At 51.9% G+C, this 23918-nt stretch overlaps 1 protein-coding gene across 3 annotated transcripts in view; it reads left to right on the forward strand.

The window, feature by feature from the left end:
• The window catches only part of URB1 (URB1 ribosome biogenesis factor), a 77489-nt gene extending 53571 nt beyond the window's left edge, over positions 1 to 23918 (forward strand). Inside the window, exons 28-40 of one of the 3 annotated variants that reach the window (XM_088835839.1) lie at positions 223 to 286; positions 2207 to 2378; positions 2765 to 2867; positions 11884 to 12044; positions 12481 to 12592; positions 14452 to 14558; positions 15298 to 15441; positions 16559 to 16668; positions 19229 to 19426; positions 20844 to 21085; positions 21459 to 21583; positions 21841 to 22016; positions 23165 to 23349. In XM_088835839.1, coding sequence (XP_088691965.1) covers positions 223 to 286; positions 2207 to 2378; positions 2765 to 2867; positions 11884 to 12044; positions 12481 to 12592; positions 14452 to 14558; positions 15298 to 15441; positions 16559 to 16668; positions 19229 to 19426; positions 20844 to 21085; positions 21459 to 21583; positions 21841 to 22016; positions 23165 to 23198 — 1748 coding nt within the window. In that variant the 3' untranslated portion in view covers positions 23199 to 23349. Of the gene's footprint in view, positions 1 to 222; positions 287 to 2206; positions 2379 to 2764; positions 2868 to 11883; positions 12045 to 12480; positions 12593 to 14451; positions 14559 to 15297; positions 15442 to 16558; positions 16669 to 19228; positions 19427 to 20843; positions 21086 to 21458; positions 22017 to 23164 lie in introns of all 3 variants that reach the window. The other 2 variants (XM_088835832.1, XM_088835834.1) reach the window with 2 other exon arrangements.

A 23918-nucleotide genomic window follows, 5' to 3' on the forward strand; every position in this document is an offset into this window, starting at 1 on the left:
GGGACCCAGGAGAGAGTGGGGACCAGGAGTGGGACCGGGGGGTGTGGGACAGGGTGCTGTGACTCAGGAGAGTTTGGGGATCGGGGGTTGGGACCCAGGAATGTGGGGACCAGGGGGTGTGGCTCCGGGGTATGGGAACCAACCACTGTGGCCAGAAGTATATGGGGGGCCTTGAGGGGAGCCACCAGGAGGCTTTCTAAACTGACCCTCAGCTGCCTTCAGACCAGAAGATCTTACTTCTCCTCCGGGCCTACGAACAGAACAACCACAGCCTCGTCAGCTTCAGGTGGGTGCCGCGCTGGCGATTTCAAGCAGCAGACCCCGAAGGCCCTGCACAGGGCGCTGCACACCCAGGCCGGCCTCGGGGGTGAACGCGGGCGGGGGCCCTCCACTCGCACTGCAGCGCCGGCGGGCCTGCTCTGCCCTCGGCCGCGCGGACGCCCCCGCCCCCCTGCGGGTCAGCCGTGGCCTCTGCCAGCCCTTAGGTGGGTGGCCTTGGGCATGGGTGTGGGGAAGGAGCGGGGCGTGCTGGCTGGGTGTTCATTGCTCTCTCCCCGTCCGTGTGCGCACGTGTGCGGGCTCTGTCTCCTTTCTGTCACTCTTTCCCTGTGTCTGTCTGTCTGTCGGCCTCTCTGTCTGTCTCTCCCGGGTTCCCAGGGGCTGCTTGCTCCTCGGCCAGCACAGCTTTGAGCCCAGCTCCCCAGGGCCCGGGGCTCAGCTGTTCGTAGGCAGCGTCTGAGCAGGTCCTCTTTCGCGGCCCTGGTTTCTTGTCTCCTTAGTGTGAGACCAGCACCCCAGCCTCTGCCCAGTACAAAGGAAGAGCTCTGTGTACTGAGACAGGAAGTTAACTGACTGGGCCAAGAAAAATAGTTCAGGAGAACTCTGCAGGGAAAGGGAAAAAATACTTCCCTTGTAGAATACTTTTGTTTTTGAAGATTAAAGATGTATTAACCACCCCTACTGCCCATCCCCCCCCCCAAAAGACAACAAACAGTAAAAAGAAACAACCCTTTTCTGCATCCTCAGAGCACCCAGGTCGTGAATAAACACTCTCTCTCCCTCCCCCCACCCCACGGCCTCACCCTCTTGCTGGCCTTGCAGTTGGTGCTATATCAGTTGTATTCTTTCTGGAATAAATAGCCCCTGGGTACGTGAGGGAGAGGAGAGAAAACAGGAGCGGTTTCACTCACGGTTACAAGCAAGCTGCCCACCCATCCACCCCTCGGCTTCAGAAAACCCCTCTTGGGTCACAAAGTCCACAAGGGTGCCCTGGGGTGCAAATGGGTTCAGTCGCTTTCCAGGAAGAAGGCAAGGTGACCTCACTGGGCAGTTTCCATCGCAATCAGTGGTGTGAAAAGTGGAGATGGGGACCCTAGAGGTGGGGATGCTCACAGGCTGTGTGGGCGCACCTGGTCTGCTTACGGCTATGTGGGAATGGGGACGGGTTTATATAAGTAGAGCATCATCAAACTTCCAGGATTCTGCCGCTATGTCCAGCTCGGACTCTCCAGGTTTGAATTCCTGCTCTGCCACTTATCAGCTGGGCAGGGGACCAGCTGACCAACTTCCCAGATCTTCTCTGTGTCTCTTTTCCCCCAGTATGGATGATAATAGTACCTACCTCATGGGATTCTTGGGCCTCCCTCATAGCTCAGTTGGTAAAGAATCTGCTTGCAAGGCAGGAGACCCAGGTTCGATTCCTGGGTGGGAAAGATCCACTGGAGAAGGGATAGGCTACCCACTCCAATATTCTTGGACTTCCCTTTTGGCTCAGCTAGTAAAGAATCCACCTGCAATGCAGGAGACCTGGTTTGATCCCTGAGTTGGGAAGATCCTCTGGAGAAGGGAACGGCTACCCACTCCGGTATTCTGGCCTGGAGAATTCAATGGACTGTATAGTCCATGGGGTCGCACAGAGTTGGACACGACTGAGCGACTTTCACCTATGGGACTTGTGTGCAGATTAAGTGGATTAATACACAGACTTAGACTAGGGCCTGGCACATCGTGGACCCTCCACAAGCGTTGGCCTCCGTCATCCCCAACTGTGTCACCCCCACCCTTATTGTCGTCAGCCTCTCCATCACCCCCACCTCCCCCTATGTTATGATGGGGATAGAACACCTTACACCTGGCATGTCAGCTGCCCAACAGAGCTGCCTACAGTGGTCTCCACCATCATCACCTCTGTGACTGCCGGCTCTAGGGTGCTGCTGTGGGGCCCAGCGGCCGTGGAGCATCAGAAGACGTGCCGGAGCCTGGGCAAATCACTATGGCAGCAGCCGAGCGTCGGGGACATCCTCCGCCTGCTGGATCGCGACCGCATGATGAAGACCATCCTCCACTTCCCCCAGAACCGGAGGCTGCTGCCCCCTGAGGTGTGGGGGGCTCCGGGGCAGAGCCGTCTGGCTTTAACTGTGTGAAATATGAGCGCTGTTTTGCTTGTGATTTGTTCACTTTTTATAAGTAAAACTGTAACCATTTGCAAATGTATAGGGTCAGAACCCATATACCCATCAGCCAGCTTCATCAGTTGTCAGCACTGGCCACACTTAACTTCCTTTGTAACTTCTTTCCACAAAGAAAATATCAAAGGTATCATTTCATGCACAAGCCCTGTTTGTTTTTCATATAGAAACATTTTTTTTAGTGCACTTGAATGTTCAGAATAATTTGAACTCTAGGTGATCGTGGGCAAACACCCACGTGGTATCGTGTTTGTGAGGCTGACCTGCACGTCTCTGTCTGTCCCGGGCTGTTTCAGGATGCACAGGAGCCAATATTTAAAGACAGGAGCACGGTGGATCTCGGTGACCTTTACGACCCCTGCTTCCTCCTCCATCTCTTCAGTGAGCTGACCAGGCCAGGTAACCGCAGTCTTCCAGCGTGGGTGGAGGGGTCATAATCTTCACCATAATTACCAGTGCCTGTGTGCTTAGTCGCTCAGTCGTGTCTGATTCTTGGCAACCCCGTCGACTGTAACCCACCAGGCTCCTCTGTCCATGGGATTCCCCAGCCAAGAAGACTAGAGTGGGTTGCCATTTCCTCCTCCAGGGCATCTTCCTGATCCAGGGATTGAACCTGCGTCTCCTGTGTCTCCCTCATTGGCCGGCAAATTCTTTACTTTGTGCCACCTGGGAATCCCGCATAATTACCAGATTAGGACCTTAATCTTGAAAATAATTCTTGAAGGATCTTCAACTGCCTTCTCACCTTGTCCTTCCAGTAATTTTCAGCAAAGTAGCAGTTAAAAATCTGGGTGTGTCTTTGATGTTTTCCTAATTATAATGGCAAGAGCATTTTCTGAGTTCTCACTGAAATGAGAGATTTTGTCTTTGACAATGAGTGAGAGCCTGCTAAGGTTGGCTTTCTCTTGGTTTAAGTATATTTTTGAAATGGCATTTTGTGTCTGCTACCCTGAGGGTGGGAATCTTCTCAGGTGAATGGGCCGGGGAGAAAGGAAGAACAGAAACATGTACAGGTACACACTGGTGAAGACCGGGGTCTGATCCCCAGGCTGGTCGGGTCTGCTGGTGTGGGGCATTTTGTCAACAATCGGTGCATAATGCTATCTCAGTGTTGTATGTATTTGCATTTTCCTAATAGCTGATGATGTTGAACATCTTGTGACTTCAGTTCAGCTCAGTTCAGTTGCTCAGTCGTGTCCGACTCTTTGCGACCCCATGAATCACAGCACGCCAGGCCTCCCTGTCCATCACCAACTCCCGGAGTTCACTCAAACTCATGTCCATCGAGTCGGTGATGCCATCCAGCCATCTCATTCTCTGTCGTCCCTTTCTCCTCCCGCCCCCAATCCTTCCCAGCATCAGAATCTTTTCCAGTGAGTCAACTCGTCGCATGAGGTGGCCAAAGTATTGGAGTTTCAGCTTTAGCATCAGTCCTTCCAATGAACACCCAGGATTGATCTCCTTTAGAATGGACTGGTTGGATCTCCTTGCCGTCCAAGGGACTCTCAAGAGTCTTCTCCAGCACCGCAGTTCAAAAGCATCAATTCTTCGGCGCTCAGCTTTCTTCACAGTCCAACTCTCACATCCATACATGACCACTGGAAAAACCATAGCCTTGACTAGACGAACCTTTGTTGGCAAAGTAATGTCTCTGCTTTTTAATAGACTTATCTAGGTTGGTCATAACTAGCTATAATCCTTTTTGGTGAAATGTCACTTCATGTCCTTTACCCATTTATTCTGGTGGGTTTTATTTGTTTTTACTGTTGGGTTTTGAGGGTTCTTTATATATGGTAGATATGAGTCCTTCATTTGATATGTGGTTTGCAAATATTTTCTCCCAGTGTGTAAGCTTATCTTGTCACCTTCGTAACACCCTTCTTCAAAGAGCAGAAGTTTTCAGTTTTGATGAAGTCCAGTTTATCAGTTTTCCCTTTTATGGGTCAAGCTTTTGGTGTCAAGTCTTAAGAACTCTTTGCCCATCCCTCCATCCCAAAGAACTTCTCCACGTTTATTTCTGAAAGTTTCATCGTTGTAGCCTTTGCATTTAAGTCTGGCCTCTTTTGAGGTAATTTTTGTATAAGGTGTGGAGTGTAGGTCCAGCAGCATTTGTTTGCCTGGGGATGCTCTGATCCAGCCCCCTGTTTGTCACTCCACCATCTCTCCTCCTCATCCCCTCTCCCAGTGACCACCAGCCAGGGCAGTCCCAGCTCCCCTGCACTGGCACTTCCTGGCTGGGACGGCAGGAGTGGTCGTTACCACTCCTTGCGTGGCCCCAGGCGGGAGCCTCATTCATTCTGCTGTGTTAGGCCCCCTCTGGTGCATCGTGGGGACCAGTCAGGGGACTGGTCCCCATCGTGGGGACCTGCCTGAGAGGGTCCCTGACATCGACCTCCTGGTTGCCATGGCCGCGTAGACTAGGTGCCCTGGGAGACCATTCCTCACTGATCACTCTTGTGTTCTCCTTTTTTAAATTTGATCTTTTTTTCCCCCGGCCATGCAGCTTGTGGGATCTTAGTTCCCTGCCTATTGTTTGAAGCCTGGGCCCACGCAGTGAAAGCTCTGAGTCTATAACCACTGGACCACTGGGGAATTCTCTAAACCTGACATCTTTTTATACTCAAATGTTGCTCCTTGTGACCAGATTTGCTGATCCTCCACCACTGCCCTTCAGTTCCTGACAGAAGAATGAGAGGGCTGTGTTCTCAGAGCAAACCCCCTGCCTTGGACACTGGGTTCTGTGGCTGAGCCGAATCTTCTTTGCAAGAGAGCAAGTGCGAGTGTCAGGTGATGGCGATGGCCAGCGGTGACCATTACCAGCGCCTGGTGAAGCCACGTCTGCTATGCTTCTTGATTCCCCCATGCCTTGGCTCTGCCGGCTAAGTCTGTTTCTCATCAAATATGAAAATAGATTTTCCACAGTCTAAAAATATGATGCAACTTCAGTGAATTACTGCAAGTCATTTAGTCTGTTGCCCTGCCTTTCAGTAGAGTGTTTAGGAGGCAATAAGGCAGAGGCTTGGAAAACACTTTAATAGAGAAATAGTAAAATCAGGACTGTTCTCAGGATCTTGAATATTGCCCTTTTGGGGCAAAGGAGGGTAGGGGAAGGACAGGATCTGAAAGGCCTTTTGTGAAGAGAGGTAGCTAGTAAATGCTCTTTCAAGTTAGGGAAATACAGCCCGTTTTACATTTTATTGTTATAACATTTGCAGATCATGTCTACCAGAAGGGATTTGCGCTAGCGTAAAATACTGGTTACATTACAATCGCTCACATTAAAGTAGAATATTTTAAAACATGTAGAAATAGACAGGCAAATAGACATGCACAACAAGCACACCAGGAAAAACTAGGTCATTAAATTTTGCTCTGGGCTGCTTGCTTATGATCCAGAACAGCAACAGCAACAAAATGGAAGCAGGATATTTTAAACAAATTTTCATCATCTGATAAAGGGAAGCATACGAATTCATCAGGAGGGGAAAACTAGCAGTAAAGGGACAAGTTGAATAAAACAAGTCTGTGAACAGCGTTTATATGGCCAAAGGCTTATTGTGGTTGAATTAAGTCATGAATCTTTTGTTCATATTGGTTTTTTCTTTAAGTTATTATTCCATTTACTTTTGCCCTGGTGGATAAGTGAGCATGAGCAATGTTCTAAGTAAACTTTTGTTGAAGTGTGATATATAGAAACCCATACAGGTCGTATTATGTGTGTATGAGTTGGGGGAAAACCACCAGTCAGATCAAGGAACAGAACATAGTCAACAGCCCCCAGGCCCCTTGCTGGCCAGTACCCCTTCCCCCTCAGTAGGGGCCAGTGTCCTATGTTTGCAGTTTATCTAAATGACATTAAACACTCTCTTTTCTAGAAGCTCCATTTATCCACGTTGTATTTATGAGGTTCATCCATGACGTGTGTGGCAGAAGCTTTTCACGCATGTTTTTGTTTCCCGAGGTGGCACTGGGGTCCAGGTGTTGCCGAACGTTTTGTAATCCTAAATTGGGTGTGTGACTGGCTTTTGGTATGGTGGCCAGGCTTGAGAGAACCAGTCTCAGCGTTGCGTGTCAACCCTTTGCTGAAAATGGGAACCTGTTTCCTTAACCTTGCTGCTTCTCTCCTTTGAGTCCTTGGCTGAGAAGCAGGGCCAGCCAAGGCTGTTAGCAATGGCAGTGACAAATGCTCGTACAGCAGATGCTTGTCCTCAGGAGAACCAGACCGAGCCCTTCAGTCACTGTTTCACAGAACAGGGAGGCCTCTGTGCGGTTCCCTTTAGGGCCCTGGATGTGGCCTTGGTGGACCCTCACTGGGACGTGCCTTCCTGGCCAGGCCACAGCTAGGAGATGGTGCGAGAGAAGCTGTGAGGAAAGCTCCTGAGGCTCTGACAGCACCGCTGCGCTGCCCCTGAACCCCTTAAAATGTGGACTGCTTTGCATTTTAATCCTTGATAATTGTCCTGGTTGAGTCAGGACAAATTTGTTGTCACGAGAGGAAATTGCTATTATTGAGGTTCTTAAACAAAACGACTGGTATTTCTAACTGTTTTTTGATCACCTTTTATATTTTCAACTCTCAAGGGGCAGCTCTTTTCCATATGTTTTACAAAGCCAAGACTTACAGAGAATAGCAGATCCCATGGAACATGAAATTGACTTTTCTTCATGGACATGTGGAAAATCCTTGTCTTTGAAGTGTCCGTGATTACTGCTAAATACTGGCTATTTTTAGTGAGTGTAATATTAAATGTTTAGAATGTTCGCTTTCCCCAACTTACTCTATTTATGTGTTTTTATTATGTATCAATAGGTATGTAGGTGTATCTTAAATATATCTCATGTTCCCCAAAATAGTATAATTTTATCCCTCAGTTTGATGCTTTGTAAAGTTTTTGGAAATTTTCCCCCCTCCCATCAGAAGTAGTCACTTGTTAGAAATGACAAAATTTAGTCTGTAAGCTGTTAAGAGCAGAAGAGTCTTCTAATTATTTCTTTTTCCTTTTACTTTTTTTTTCCTTCGAGTTTTACTGAGATATAATTGACATCAGCACTGTATAAATTTAAGATATTCAATATAGTGATTTGACTTAACACACATCATGAAATGATTATGGCAGTCAGTTGAGTGGTTATCTAACAACTCATATACAGTAAAATTAAAGGAATGTTAAAAGCTGTCTTCCTTGTGCTGAATGGTCAGCATTTGCACTCTTGGCGACTTTCGCATGTAGCACACGATAGCACTAATTACATGTATTGTGCTGTACATCATAATCCTAGTTCTCACTTATTTTATAATTGGGAGTCTGTATGTTTTGACTTCTTCTTACTTTTCCCTCCTCCGGTCCCTTGCGTCTGGGGGATACCAATATGATCTCTTTTCCGCTGGGTCGGTTTGTTTGTTGTTTTTCAACTACAGTTGACCTACAGCATTATTAGTTCCTGGTGCGTAACATGATGATTTGATGTTTCTGTACATTTCAAAACGGCCGCCGCTGCATCCTTTTACTTAGAGTCTGCGTCTTGAGATTAAACGTGGTTTCTTACAGACAGCGGACACTGGGCTTCGTCTTCTCGTCCTGCCTGACCGTGTCACTGTTATGCAGCCTCAGTCACGTCTTTTAATTTCCTGGCTGAGTCACCATTCACAGTGATTTCGGAGCCCAAGAAATAGTCTGTCACTGTTTCCATTTTCTTCCCCATCTATTTGCCATGAAGTAATGCTTTTTAATTGGGATGTATATACCATTTAATGTTGATTATTGATCTGATTCCACTTTATTTATTGACTTTTAGTAATTCGTTTGTGTGCTTGTGAGTGTATGTACGTGTGTGTGTTGGTTGCTTTAGGGTTTATACATATTCCCTTTATTGTGGTTTACCTTCAAGTGACATTATACCACTTCATGGATAGTAGAAGCACCTTTCAATAGTATCTGTCTCCCCTCCTAGCTTTCATGCTGTGAGTTTCATAAGTGTCCCGTCCGTATGTTAAAGATCGCACAGTATGTGGTTTTTCCTGTCTCACACTGTCAGTTACCTTTCAGAGGGATCTAAAGATTCTATGTTTACCCCATGGTCATCATTTCTTGTTCTCTTCATTCTTTTCTGTAGATCCAGATTTCCGTCTTCTATCATTTTCCTTCTTCCCAAAACACTTCTTTTAAGAATTCTTGAAGTTCATGGCTGTTGGTGATCCATTCTTTGAGCTTTTAAAATGTCTTAACTTCTGAAAGATTTTCATGGGGTATGAAGTTCTAGGTCGGAAGTTTTTTTTTTTATTGTATGTTAAAGACGTTGACTCCTTGATTCTAGATTGCATTGTTTCTAACAGGAAATCTGCTGCCATTCTTATCTTTGCTCCTCTCTGTGTTTTGCGACCACTTTTAAGATTTTTTAATCACTGGTTTCAAGCATTTTGATTATGATAAACTTGGGTATAATTTTATTTGTGTGTGCGTGTGTTTGGGGTGTTCAGTGACTGTCTTGGCCCTGTAGGTTTGTAGTTTTTCAAATTTGGAATAGTTTTGGCCATTATTTCTTCATTTTCAGGGACTCCACTTCCACATGTATTAGCCTGCTTGAAATTGTCCCACAGATGCTCATGTTTTTAGAATTCTTTTTTCTCTCTGTGTTTCCCTGTGTTTCAGTTTGGTTAAATTCTGTTGTGTCTTCAAGTTCACAGATCTTTTTTTCTGCAGTGTCTAATCTTCTGATCTCTACTACATTTTTCTTTTTTTGTTTGTTTTGTTGAAGTATAGTTAATTTACAATGTTCTGTTAGCTTCAGGTATACCTCAAAATGATTCAGTTATACAAAAATGTATCTATTCTTTTCCCTTATAGGTTATTATAAAATATTGAGCATAGTTCTTTGGGCTATAAGGTAGGCCTTTTTTCCCTCTTACATAGTAGTGCATGTATGTTAATTCCATACTCCTAATTTATTTCTCCTCCCTGGTCCTTTGGTTACCATAAAGAAGTTCATTTTTTTTTAAAGATTCCACATATAGGCAACATCATGTTTTTTCTCTCTCTCTCTTGGGCTTACTTCAGTTAGTATGATAATCTCTAAGTTTGTCTCCATGTTGCTGCAAGTGGCATTTTGTTTTTTACGGCTGAGTAATATTCCGTTGTATAAATGCCCCGCATCTTCTTTATGCGTTCCTCTGTTGATGGGCGTTTAGGTGCTTCCATGTCTTAGTTACTGTGAGTAGTGCTGCAGTGAACATTGGGGTGCATGTATCTTTTCCGATTAAGGCTGTCTCCAGATATTGCCCAGGGGTGGGATTACTGAATCATATGTTAGCTCTAGTTTTAATTTTTTAAAGAAACCTCCATTCTGTTCTTCTTAGTGACTGCACAGTTTACATTGTCAGCAGTTCATCCAGTGCATTTTTCATTTCAGAAATTTAAAATTTTCATCTCTAGAAGCTTGATTAGGATTTTCTTATCTTCCAGGTCTCTCCTCTAGCCTCTTTTTATTTACTTGTTTATTTTTAGCTGTGCTGGGTAGTTGTGGCGTGCAGGCTCGGTAGTTGTGGCCCCGGGCTCCAGAGCACAGGCTCCATCGCTGTGGCCCACAGACTTAGCTGCTCCAAGGCAGGTGGGATTTTCCCAGACCAGGGATTAAACCTGCACCTCCTGCATTGACAGGCAGAGTCTTTACCACTGAACCACCAGGGAGTCCATCCTCTAGTTTCCCGAGCATGTAGGATTCAGTGCTGCTAACTTTATAAATGTCTGTCTACTAATTCTGTTATCTGTGTCAATTACAAGTCATTTCCAAATATAAGTTCTTCTTTTCATAATGGGCCATGTTCCTGCTTGTTTGACTGTCTGGCAATTTTTATTGGAAGCCAGGCACTGTGAGTTTTACCTTCTTTGGGGCTGGGTATTCTTGTGATGTTGTTCAGCTTTGTTCTAGTACACATTCAATTTTCTTAGAAATGGTTTGATCCTTTCCAGTGTTGCTTATATATAAGCTCTGTAGAGTGGGACCAGAGCAACCTTTAGTCTGGAAGGACCTTTGCTGCACAAGTGAGGTGACATGCCCTGAGCCCTCTGCCCTGTTCCTGGGTGCTGTGGGGACTTGGCCCTGGCAGGTGGGAGCCTGGGGCTGGCTCTGCTCACCCCCTGGGTGGTTCTCCCCCAGCCTGGGGTGGCTTGCTCACGTGCTCTTGCTGACGGGCGCCCTCTCAGTGGAGCGCTCTTCTCTTGGGCTCGGGCTCGGCCTCGTGAACTCTGGCCACTAGGCCTCCTCCCCCCAGCTCTGTGTCCTCAACTCCGAGCTGCCCGGGCTCTGCCTCGGTTTGCCCCCATGCATGGCCTGGGAACTCTCCAGGTGTGAGCTGGAACGATCGGAGGGTCACCTGGTCTCCCGTCTCAGGCATCACTGTCCTCTGTTGCGCCACGTCCAGTGTCTTGAAAATCCCTAGTTCATGCCTACAGTTGTTTTCTCAGTTGGACAGATGAGTCTCTTTCCAGTCTCTCTCCTGGCTGGAAGTGGAAGTGCTGGTCCTTCTGCGATATGGTGTGAGAGCTGAGAAAGGGGAGAGGACCCGCGTGTAAGCAGCTTCCAGGAGCTCCTGCTGCTTCTGAGGAGGAAGAGAGCTCGCGTGATGCGCGGGCCCCTGTCGCTGGCGTGACTGAGCCCCTCTCAGCCCTGTCCCCCAAGGCAGAGACTGCAGGAATGTCCACAGGCCCTCCACCTTGTGGTTCCTACACTTTTGGATAGCTACCCGTTTAAGGACCGTTGTATATCTGTATACTGTTTGGACTAAGGAAAAGTAGCTATTATCATTCTTCTTGATTTATTTTTAGCCTTTTTTTTTGTTTAAATTGTGGACATTATCTTTTTAGTCTTAAACTTTGGTGAGAGAAAAGAAAAAAGAGTTTGACTTGTAGAAAATATTATCAGTGGTATATATATATTTTTTGGTTTATCTTTTATTGATAGTACATTCCAAGATCACTCATCCGACTGACTACGCTGGCTTTTCCTGCTGAGTCCCTTCCCCCTACCCGCCCCCTCCCAGTTATGTCCCCTCAGGCTTCTTCATGCTGGGACCTCAGTGGTGGGTCCTGATGTCACCTCTGACACCTCTGAACATCTCTGATGTTCTCTGACTTCTCAGGTATTTGTGAGAAGTGATGAAGGAGTGCTCGTTGGGATTTACAAGTGTCTCAGAGACTGAAGACATGTGATTGTTGCCACAGGAGGGAGACAGTCTTTTAGACAGCCACAGCAGAACCTGAGGGAGCGGGGTGGGGGGAACTTGCATTTCTGTGTCTGGCATGCACACATGTTGCTGATGATGGTAAAATGCAAAAGGAAATGGAACTCTCCGTGTTGCACGCGTGTCATGGAATCATTGTGTGTGTGTGTAGTTAACACTGTGTTTTATCTCCCTCAGAATTTGTGGTGGATTGTAGAAAATTCGTGGATTCAAATGCTCTGGGCCTGACTGTCGCGGCCCTCAGCAGCTACGACCCACAGATGCGCGCTGCGGCCTACGCAGTGCTGGCGGCCTACTACTCGCAGCTGGAGGGGGCGCGCTTCCGGGAGCAGCCCCAGGTGAGCAGGCCTGAGGGGGCCTGGTGGGAAGATTTCCTGAGGCGTTGCCCAGAGACTCTGATACAGAACCGAAGTCTTGTCTCCTCCTGGCGGGGCAGGGGATGGTGCCAGAAGTCATCTTGGGTCCTCAGCCCTGGGTGGTAGAGAGAGGTCTCCCCTTAAAAGAACTCTTCCTGTGTCATGGAGGGCAGAGCAGTTCTCATTTCTGTCGACTGGTTCCTTGATCTGAACTCAGGTTACAGCAGCTGTCACCCAGCATACACAGAGCCTCAGAAGCTGTGCCCTGAGGTGGTGGTGGGGAGGGGGGCGGTGTGAGCCCCTGGATGTGAGGAGCGGGCCACCCTGCAAAGCCATGGATTAGGCTGCACGAGAGAAGGCTGGTCACAGCTGTTCTGCAAATTCTACCCCCGACCCCACCCTTTTTCCTGCTTTTAAGGTACTGTACCTGTTGGACGTGGTCCGGAACGGGATCCGAACCAAGAACATGAGACTCACCTTCACCCTGACTCTCTTCATTGCCAAGGCAGCCTTGCAGATTTTGAAGCCAGGTACCACTGCTAGAATCAGGTCAGGGCGAGGTGGAAATTCTGAGGCTGAGCGAGCCCACTTGGTGGTATTAAGCCCACTAGCATAACCGATTCACAGCGTGTGTGTGAGGGTCATAAGTGCACGGTGCAGGAGAGTGTGTGTGAGTGTGGTGGGGGACAAGTGTGTGTTCCTATCTGCCTGCAGGCGCGTAAAGCTGCAGTGAAGGCACATCACAGCTCCACCAGAGGGCCTGTTGAGGGAGTCACAGATGTGCCTGTGCGCACCTGGAGGGGGCCTGACACAGAGGCCCCAGCGGTGCTGGCAGCCATGCTCTGAGCTCAGGTGTCAGTGTAGCTCACCGGTGAGACAACAAGCGGCCTGTGGGTCCCTGTGCCCGCATCACCAGGGTGCAGAACATGGCTCCGCTTGGTCCTCACAGCCGCCCACTGTCGGGGTGGTCTGAGCACGAGTCAGTCTATCATGGGACCTTTTCTTTTTGTCACTAGTGAAAAGTTACAGAATGTTGATGCCGTTAGGGACCACAGGGCCCTGCAGGTAACGTGATTGTTTTCAGACGAGGAAACAACCTTTCCAGCTGAAGGTTAACCCCAAGGTTAAGTAGCTTGTCTGTGCACGCCTGCTAAGTCGCTTCAGTCATGTCTGTCCCTTTGCGACCCTATGGACTGTAGCCCGCCAGGCTCCTCTGACCATGGGATTCTCCAGGCAAGAATACTGGAGTGGGTTTCCATTTCCTCCTCCAGGGCATCTTCCTGACCCAGGGATAGAACCCACATCTCTTAGGTCTCCTGCATCGGCAGGTGGGTTCTTTACCACTAGCGCCACCCAGGATCCCAGATAGTTTGTCCAAGGCCTGGCAATTAGTCTGCCGTCAAGTTGCTGTTGGAATTCAGATCAGATTTTCATCTGCTCCTGTATCATTTTTATTACCTTTTTTTTTTAATCTTAGAAATTATGGGAGGGAAGAACATAATTAGCCATTTAGACTCTAAAGAAACAGGCTCTTCAGAGAAAATATCCTAGCCGAGGTCACGAGGAATAGTCTTGGCCTCCCATCCAGTCTGTGCCCCCCAAGGTGAGCTGTCCCACATCAGACCTCATGTTGGTGCCAGGGCTCAGGGAAGCGGTCTTGGATGGACTGTGAGGCTGCAGGTGCTTTGGATAAATAGGAGGCGATGGTCCAAGGGTGAGACCAGGGGAGGAGGTGTCAGCCCTATCGCACCCCAGAGCCAAGTGACCCAGGGCAGGTCTGAGCCCCTGTTGCTGTGGAAGCTCCTTTGCTGTGGAAGCTCCCTCAGTGGGGGGCTGATGAGCTGGTATTCGCCCTGTGCTGTCTTCCATGTGGCAGCCGCACTCTGCCCACCAGCTGACTGAAGCTTAGGCTGATGCCTCGGAGGGAGTGGCATCAGCAAAGGATTGGACATCCCCAAGTGGTTCCTGAGCCATGTACACCTAAGGTGTCTTACTGCATTTTAATTCTTGAGAACTGATCAGCTGGATGAGAATTAGAAAGGCCCGTGGGGGCACGGATTTCTGTCTGATCCCCGCCCCCGCAGGACCCCACTCCCCGACTCCACCTGTCATGGGGTGTCCTTTTGGCACCATCCTGAGTGACAGTCGGGCTTCCCTGGTGGCTCAGATGGTAAAGCGTCTCCCTACAATGCAGGAGACCTGGGTTCGATCCCTGGGTTGGAAAGATCCCCTGGAGAAGGAAATGGCAACCCACTCCAGTGGGTTCTTGCCTGGAAAATCCCATGGACAGAGGAGCCTGGTGGGCTTACAGTCCATGGGGTCGCAAAGAGTCAGACATGACCGAGTGACTTCACTTTCCCTTTGAGTGACAGTCTGCTTGGGTTCACAGAGGAGCATATGTACATGAAGATCAACAGGTTCCTGCTGTCCCACGAGTACCTGAACATGAGCAAAGTTCCAGGCTTCTACCAGTTCTTCTACAGCTCGGACTTTGAGGTAGCACCCTGCCCTGAGGTCCGCGGGGCCCCCAGTCTCCTGAGTGGGATGCTCAGCCACCGCACCAGTGCGTCCCTGTGGAGACTTGTCGGCTGCAGAGCACAGGCTGGGATGGAGTGTGGGGGTCGGGTGGGGGGCAGGCAGGCCTGCCTGTGAAAACTCTTCCCAGTCCACACTGTGATTCTCGGGTGACCTCTCAGACCTCACAGACTCCAGAGGCCTCGAGTCACAGCCTCCTCACGGTTATTCTCTGGGCGAATCACAGGGTTGACTGTTGATGTGCTTTTACGGAATACATGAGCACAGTTGAGGTCTTCCCTGTGGCTCAAATGGTAGAGTTCTCCTGCAGTGCAGGAGACCAGGGTTCGATCCCTGGGTCGGGAAGAGCCTCTGGAGAAGGGAATGGCAATCCACTCTAGTATTCTTGCCTGGACAATCCCATGGACAGAGGAGTCTGGTGGGCTACAGTCCATGGGGTCGCAAAGAGTCGGACACAACTGAGCAACTAACGCTATACTGAGCACAGTTGAGCATGTAAATGTGACCTGACCTTTATTCCTAACCCAGACAAATGGAATCAGAGGAGAGAGGGAGGGTTTTTAATAACAGACCCAGAAACGGAGGATCGGGGGCTACCATGCTGCAGTCTTCACCACCCCTTGAAAATAGTGGTGCTGGAAGAGAAAGAAAAGAGCCTTCACGTATTTAATGACGGTCTCTTGTTTGCGGGGCTTTACAGCAGAAGACGGAGCGGGAGTGGGTGTTGGGGCTCCTCTGCCAGGGAATGCGGGACAAGCACTGCTTCGAGCTGTGCGCCAGGCGGGGCGTCCTCCACATCGTCCTGTCCTTCTTCAGCAGCCCGCTGTGTGACGAGGTGGCCCAGGTAGGTGCCCCAGGGGCTGAGGGCTGGGGGGCCTTCGCTCGGGGTTCCACCACCTGCAAGGCCCGCCCCCTGGACCCTCACCTGACTGCCTGCTTCAACATTAGCTTCCCGGCCCCGACCTGGGTCCAGGGCCGGCGGGGAGGGAGGCAGGTAGTGAGGAACCAGGAGGCTCTGGGCGGCCGAGAGCTCTGAAACACGTCACCCCACACACGACTGAGGTGCTTCCAGACACGCGTGAGCCGCCAGCGTGTCACATAACACACAGAAACTGCAGGTCGTTGGACCTTGGCTGGGAAAGGAGTCGGGCTTTGAAACCGCCTGCCTCACAGCTGACAGGGAGTCCGCACGTGAGTTCTGTCTCTGGAGCAAGAAATCGTGTGGAGTGAAACGTTAACTAGGAAAGGCCTGTGGGGCCTTTGATGAGTTTCTCGCTTGATCAGTGTCTGTCTCTGGCATCACCTAAAATGTGGGTAAAGAGGAGTGAGTCTGTATAAGCAGAATTTGAGTACGGTAGATTTCTAGTTTTTATGGCATGTGAGAACTCTAATGCACCCAATTAGGGACTTCCGTGGTGCTCCAGTGGTTAGGACTTCCTGCTTCCACTGCAGGGGGCATGGGTTCAATCCCTGGTCAAGGAACTAAGATTCCCATATGCCATGTGGTTTGCCAATAAAAAGTACGTGTGGGGGGGGAAGCACCCCGTTAACAGTTCCAGCGAGAGTCCCATCTCGCTGTCCTCTCCACATGGTAAAATGGAGACGATGAAATGAGCCGCCAGCAGTTCATGGCTGGACTAGCAATGAGTCTTCACTGTCCCGGCTCAGGCTGCCGGGATACGGGGCCGTGTGGTTTCTGCGCCACGTCTCCCCGTGTGATGGATTAGCGGGTGGGTGTCCCCAGGCTGGCGCTCTCCCTGCAGCCGTCTGTGTCCTCTGGCTGTTACGGTGGGGCGGGTGGTCCCCCACGGCCACCATTCTCACAGACCTGGCAGATGTCACGTGCAGCGACCGCCTGTGTAGTGGGGACACACCGTTCTGTTTTTTTAAGGCCTTCCCTGGTTTGGATAAGTCAGGTTATTCCCACGGAAGACCAATGACTTTTTGCTTGGGGTTGACAGAACTGGATTCTGGAGATTCTGCAGAATGCCGCCCGGGATGCCAGGTCTGCCTATGAGATGCTGCGAGACTACAGCCTCCTGACGTGGGTCCTAAACATCCTGGAGAGCAAGTAAGCACCTTGTGTCCTGGGAAGACAGGTTGGGCGGGAGTGGGGCGGAGGAGCGCATGCACACTGGGCATGGCGCGGGGGCAGTGCTCATGCGTGCTGGGCGTGGGGTAGAGCACGCATGCGTGCTGGGGAATGGGGTTGGGGGAGCGCATGCGCTTGGGGCGAGGGGGAGAGCACGAAAGTGTGCTGGGCATGGGGCGGGGGGGGCCACGTGCACACTGGGCATTGGGGGAGAGCGCGCATGCGTGCTGGCCATGGGGTGGGGCAGGGGAGTGCATGGGCATTAGGAAGAGCGAGCACATGCATGCTGGGCGTGGGGGAGAGCACGCATGCATGCTGGGCATGGGGGGAAGTGCATGCGCACTGGGCATCGGGGCGTGGGGTGGGGCGGGGCGGGGCACCGCATGCGCGCTGGGCATGGAGGGGGGGAAGTGCATGCGCACTGGGCATCGGGGCGTGGGGCGGGGTGGGGCACCGCATGCGCGCTGGGCATGGAGGCGGGGGGGAAAGTGCATGCGCACTGGGCATCGGGGCGTGGGGTGGGGCGGGGTGGGGCACCGCATGCGCGCTGGGCATGGAGGGGGGGAAAGTGCATGCGCACTGGGCATCGGGGCAGGGGTGGGGCGGGGTGGGGCACCGCATGCACGCTGGGCACGGGGCGGGTATAGCAGAATGCATGTATGCGTGCTGGGCATCATGCAAAGGGTAGTGAGGGGAGACCATGAGATCATGGTAGCTCCTGCAGCTCCAGTGTCAGCTGGGAGAGTCCAGGAGAATCCGTGTTCCCCAAAACAGCGTCCTCTACACCACTTTTCTGTCTCTCCTGTGCGGCCCAGGCTGCTCTCGGGGAGTGGGGTTCTCTCCGAGGTTTCGAGGCCGCTGCCCTCCCTGAGGCAGAAACGGGGAGCCTCGGGTTTCAGGAGCGCTTGCTCATGCGGTGATGTGGGTTCAGCACTCCACTCTCACCCAGTGTCGAGGTGCCCTGCTAAGGGCCCGTACCGGAGCCACATCAAGGGCTGGCGTGGGTATCTTGTCTTGTGGCTAGGGCTGCTGTCACTGGGTAGCTCAAACGACACGGATTCGTTTTCTCACCTCCCGAGGGCCGGCGTGGTCGGCCTTGGTGGGAGCGCTCTTCCCGGTGTCCGCACTGCCGACCGTGTCCTGGCAGGGAGAGAGAACGAGAGCGCTCTGGTCTCTTCTGCTTCTTCTGCGTGACAGTGAAAGTCGCGCAGCCCTGTCCGACTCTTTGTGACCCAATGGACTATCAGTTCAGTTCAGTTCAGTCGCTCAGTCGTGTCCGACTCTCCGCGACCCCATGAATCACAGCACGCCAGGCCTCCCTGTCCATCACCAACACAGTTCATTAATTCTCAAGGCCAGAATACTGGAGTGGGTAGCCTTTCCCTTTTCCAGAGAATCTTCCCAACCCAGGTCTCCTGCATCGCAGGCGAATTCTTTACCAGCCGAGCCACAAGCTTCTTCAGTTCAGTTCAGTCGCTCAGTCGTGTCTGACTCTCCGCGACCCCATGAATTACAGCACGCTAGGCCTCCCTGTTCATCACCAACTCCCGGAGTTCACTCAAACTCATGTCCATCGAGTCGGTGATGCCATCCAGCCATCTCATTCTCTGTTGTCCCCTTCTCCTCCTGCCCCGAATCCCTCCTAAGCTTCTTACAGGGTGCTAATCCAGTCATAGAGCTCCATCCTCACTACCTCATCTAAACCTAATGATCTCCCAAAGGCCTCACCTCCAAATACAGTCACAGCAGGGGTTGGGGCTTCTATCTGTGAATGGTGGGGCTTCAACCTGTGAATGGTGGGGCTTCAACCTGTGAATGGTGGGGCTTCAACCTGTAAATGGTGGGGCGGGGAGGAAGGGCACACAGTTCAGTCCGTAACGTGATGCGTTTTGATTACCTTCGAGGCTGTGTGAAAAGAGGAAGACTCTTGTCTCAGCAGACAGCCCCTTAATGGTGGGAATCTTTCCTTCAGACAGGTGTCTGTGATAATAATTCTGGGAATATCCAGGCTCTTTGCCCCCTCCCCCCCTTTTTTTTTTTCTTTCTTCTTTTGTGCATTTTTTAAAAGAATGTAAAATTTTTTCTCCTAAAGAAAGTAGTGTTTTCTCTCTGAAGGCCGCACTGGCTGATTGTCTGCTCCTGGCTGTTACCTCTGTTCTTTAGAGTGGGTTGTTCTCATGGGCAGGGAGGCTTTCCCTTCCGTGCCACAGAGGCTCTGGAGTATGTCTTAGATGGGACTGAGGGGAGAAAGAGGGTTGGTGAGAAAGTTTCTTTCACCAGAAAGTTTCTGATGAGAAAAGAGGGTTGTGGCCTCGCCCTGGGATGGAGCTGTGTTTTGTAGCAGACACCCTGTCTTTCCTTAGGTGCTGTGCCTGTCGGGGGCTGCAGTGGCTGAGAGAACACATAAAAGGGTTGGGGGCTAGGGGAGAAGCCGGCCCCTTGGGGTGGCCACCACCATCACTGTCTCCGCCCTGGTTCCCACCCACCCCTCCAGGAGAGGGTGTGACAGAGAGCTGACTCTCCCCATGTTTGGCTTCAGGTTTCTGGAGACCGAGCTGCTCTCCAGCCTCATCTCCCTGCTGCACACGCTGTGGGTGACCACACTGGGCACCAGAGAAGTGGAGGCCGGGGCACAGCCTCCCTGCAAGTCTGGGGCCCAGGAGCCCCCGAAGCTGCTGGCGCTGCACCTGGTGGACGAATTCTTCTACGTTCTCCTTGTGCTCACGAAGCACCTGAGGTGAACCCCGCCCCTTGGTCCCGGATCCACAGGCGGGCTCTGGGCCGGGGCTGTGGTCCTTGTGGATGTCAGGACACGCATTTCCCCTGCTCCTCTTTAACAGTTAGGCTTTTGAGGTTCTTTTCCAGACCATGAGTACTTAACACACTCAGAAAACCTGCAGCCTGTCATGCCAGATCATTTTTAGCAGGCAAACCATCTACCTGGATATTTGGATTCAAGCACTCAAAATGATGAGCATGTTTTCTGTGATTTTAAACCTAAGAAAGTTAAGCTATTCCCAAACTCACCTCTACCTGTATTAGCCTGCACAGGCTCCCTTTCAGCCAAGAATTTCCTGGAAAAACCCCTTGGAATTACATGCTTGGTTTCCTCAGGAGAATTCAGTGCTTGTCAGATTCTACTGTGTTAGAGAAAATACACCATGTCCTCATTTCTGATATGGGAACAGAAGTGTGCTGATTGAAACCAGATGATGGATAGCGAATGGATTGTCGTCTCAGAGTGAAAACCTTGATAAAGAATAGGGCATTTCGTTTGTTGTTCTGAAATCAGCTGTTGAATCCATGCTGGGTAGCCATGTTTCTTATTTTCAGTTCAGTTCAGTCTCTCAGTCGTGTCTGACTCTTTGCGACCCCATGGACTGCAGCAAGCCAGGCCTCCCTGTCCATCACCAACTCCCAGAGTTTACTCAAACTCATGTCTGTTGAGTCAGTGATGCCATCCGACCATCTCATCCTCTTGTCCTGCCTTCAATCTTTCACAGCATCAGGGTCTTTATTTTGGAGTTGTCCAAAGATGCGTGGCAGCCCACTCTAGCATTCTTTCCTGGGAAATTCCATGGACAGAGGAGCCTGGCAGGCTACAGTCCATGGGGGTCACAAAGAATCGGACACGACCTTGAGACCAAACCACCACCAAAGACACATTGGTCTCTGAGAACTGGTTGTAATTCAGAATAACAATTGTATCAATAAATGTGAAAATGGTTAGAGCAGACAGTTTTGAATTTTAAATTCCTTAGAATTTGGAGGAATATATGTCCTTCAGTGGCCTCTTTCAGGCTTGGCCATCGGTTGTGCTATCCTAGGGCTTTTCTTGGCCTTTAGTTCCTGAGTTGGAGAGGATCCAGTGGTCCTGGAGTTGTTAGCGGGGCAGCTGGCACCCTGACCCTCTTCCAGTTTCCAGAGAACTTTCTGTGCCTCCAGGGTGGAGGTCGGACCCTGGTCCCCTGTCTACCTCCCCTAGGGAGGTGCTGGGCTCCATGCCCTGGTCTGTTGGAAAAGGCTGCCTGAGCTGTGGGTGGACTGTCAGCACCTTGGGTCTGTGGCTTGTCTGCTGCCCCGCTGCCCAGGTCCTGGGCTGCAGGCGAAGAGGCGGCTCTCGCCCAGCCTGGGGTAATGGACTACCCCCACAGGCCCACCTTGGCTTCCACCCAGCTGACTGGCTTCTTCGGGGCACTTGACTCGGTCCTGAGGTACCGGGCCACAGTGCTGCAGACCTTCAAGGCCATGAACCGTCTGACCGTGAATGCCACGGTGCTGTCCACCCGGGATGTCCTCGTGCTCCTGCACAAGTGGAGCCTCGTGGAGAGAGACGTCCGGCTCCAGGAGGACCTGAGGGCCGCCGCGGAGAAGTGCCAAGTCCGGGAGCTGCTGAGTGAGTGTCGGCCGCGTGGTTCTGTCTCATCTCTCACTCCCAGGAGTGCTTGCTGCCCTCCCCACCTCCTAGCAGCATGTCCACAGCTGCCGGCTTAGAGACAGGGCCTGTGCCTCTTCATATCGCGCAAGGGAGATGGGGCCCTGGCTCTGCCGCTCCCGGGTGCTCAGCTGTTACAATAGCGGTGATGACGACATAGGGAAACACTGAGCCCTGCCCGAGCTCCAGGCCGCGTGCATCTTGTGGGAACCCAGCTCTGAGCTGTGCCCTCCCCTGCATGGATGCCCCACCCTCTGCATCTCTGTGGGGACAGAGAAGGGGGAAACAGCAGTCTCGTGCCTTTTCTCTTTTCCTCTCTGTGTGCGGGTAACAGAGATGCTCAAGGAGAAGAACAAGCCTGTCGCGCCAGCCCGAGCCAAAGGCCCGCGGGCCCGGAAGCGGAGACCCGGCGAGGCGGAGGAGGCGGCCAACTCCGAGCTGCCGGCGTCCACCCTGGAGGTGTGCAGGGGCCTCCTGAGGTCCATCCTGACCCACTGGGGGCCCGAGTTCCCCGGCGAAGACCCGGGCCCCGTGGGTGCTGTCGCCTCCCTGGTGGCCGGCTGGGTGCTGCGCTCCGCAGCCGGGAGCCCGCTTGGCCGGGCGGACGCAGCGGGTTTCCTTGGCTGGCTCAAGAGCCACGTCCTGCCACGACCAGCGGTGGTGGCTGAGCTCCTCCGCGACGGCGCAGTGATGAGCGGCCTGTTCCATCTGTACAGTCGGTTCTGCAACGCCACGGAGCCTGCGGGGCCGGAGGACCGCTTGGCCGGCCTCTTCAACACCGTCCTGCTGCAACTGGTGGTGGCCCGGGGCGCCGCAGGGAGCCCCCTCCAGCCGGTGCTCGAGGCCATCCACCTCTCCTCCCTGGACGCCAAGGAGGATGCAGAAACACGAGGTAACGTGGGGGGCTGCAGACCGCGCGGGGTGGGCTTGGGGCCAAGAGCACTTCCCATTCTCACAGCCTAAGGGCACTGTCAGTGAAGCCTTGGGGGAGGATGGTCCTCAGCACGGGTCTGTGGAGCACAGAGAGTCAGTTCCTGGGTCCTGAGTGTTGTGGGGGAAAGGGAGGCCCCGCCTCTGCCTTCAGGTGAGACCTTGATCGATGGGGAAACAGTGGAGAAGCCCTCCAATGGCCTTGTGTACCCCTGGGGACGCTGCGTGGCTTTGTAACTCTCTGCTGTTACCATTCACGCAGAGAATTAGGTTGCACCTCGTGGTCACAAGCACACGCACGTGCTCATACAGGCACCGAAGTTGTAGTCCATCTGCGTGGCGTTTAGTGGGTGCTTGATAAAGGTGTGGGGGCTTCCCCAGCGGTGTTAGCGGTGAAGACCCTGCCTGCCAGTGCTGGCGACGTGAGAGATGCAGGTTCAATCCCTGAGTGGGGAGCATCCCCTGGAGGTGGGCAGGGCAACCCGCCCCAGCATTCTCGCCTGGGGAATCCCTACAGACAGAGGAGCCCCGGGGGTGACAGTCCATGGGGTTGCAAAGAGTCGGACACTACTGAGCGACCTAGCACAGGATAAAGGTGTGCCTGCATGGATGAGGCAATGGCAAAGACGGTAGGAGGACAGCCGGGAGGCTGTGCGCATGTGCAGGGCGCTCCTCCGCTGTCCAGGAGGGTAGGCCCTTCAGGGTGGGGTGGAGGGGGGTGGGGACTGGGCGGGGCCACAGCCCAGCAGGTGAGCTCACCAGGTCGCAGGTGGGCCCTGCTGTCTCCCCTGGCCTGCAATCCTTCTCGCCTGTACCCAGGGCCCGCAGGCCACCCCTCGCAAACTTCAGTTGTGGTTCTTGGCCTGGGTGGGTCAGCATCAAGGAAGAGGCTTACATTCACCACACCGTCATCACGTGAGGAAAGAGCAGTGTTAAAACGAACAGGAAAGGTGAACCCAGCAGTTAAGTACAGGCAGGACTAACGAATCTGCACGCTCACCGCAGGCTGCCACCTGGGGCCGAGCGAGCCCCGGGTCACCGTGCGTGGGGTGGGCGGCTCGTTCCCAGCTGGCCGACTTGCTCCTAACAGCCTCGTTGTCCCTTTCTCAGCCACCGCCGCGTTCCTGGTGTCTCTGTACATTAAGGACATCTGGCTGGGGGCCCAGCGGCCAGACACCCTCCTGAGCCACGTCCGGATGGTCCTCGACGCCGCAGAGGACTCGGGAGGGGGCGAGGAGGAGGCCATCGTCCGGCTCTGCAGGGACATTGCAGCCACGGTCCCCGACCCCTGACCCCTGCGGCTGGCACCTCTGGCTCCAAGTTCCAGGAGTCGGGTTGAGTCGGGGGTTTCCATGGAAGGCCTGTGAGACGCAGGCTGTGCGTGTCGACCCGCTGTTCTGATAGGAAATGTTGGCTTCCTTTAGGTGACTGACACATAAGAAGCAGAGAGGCCAGGGTTACAGTGGGCCTGGGCGGCCCTGGGCCCACAAGCCCTAGTCAGGGAAGATCCTTCCTCTGAGGGGCTCATTGTTTCTCAGAGAAATACCTCAAACTGAGGTAACACTAAACTTGAAATGTCTAAAAGTATAGGAGACACAGGAGCATGAAGAGAGATGTTTCAAGTTTCCTCTTCATAAGAAGTCACAGCAAAGCTTGGTGTAACTTTTTGAATAAATAAACCCTTCCAGTATTGTGTTTAAAGTTATTTTACTTTAAATCACAGATGGTGATTGCAGCCATGAAATTAAAAGTATAAAACTATTTTGACTTCTGCTTGCAAAAGAAAGCCTTATATTTTTAAAAACTCCGTTTGAAAGCAAGGACTTTGAATTTTATAACTTGTTAATAAATGTCTATTTTTGTA

The sequence above is a fragment of the Moschus berezovskii genome, chromosome 1 (genome assembly GCF_049115385.1).
Source record: "Moschus berezovskii isolate FMDL1 chromosome 1, NW_MosBer_1.0, whole genome shotgun sequence".
NCBI classification, from domain to species: domain Eukaryota; kingdom Metazoa; phylum Chordata; class Mammalia; order Artiodactyla; family Moschidae; genus Moschus; species Moschus berezovskii.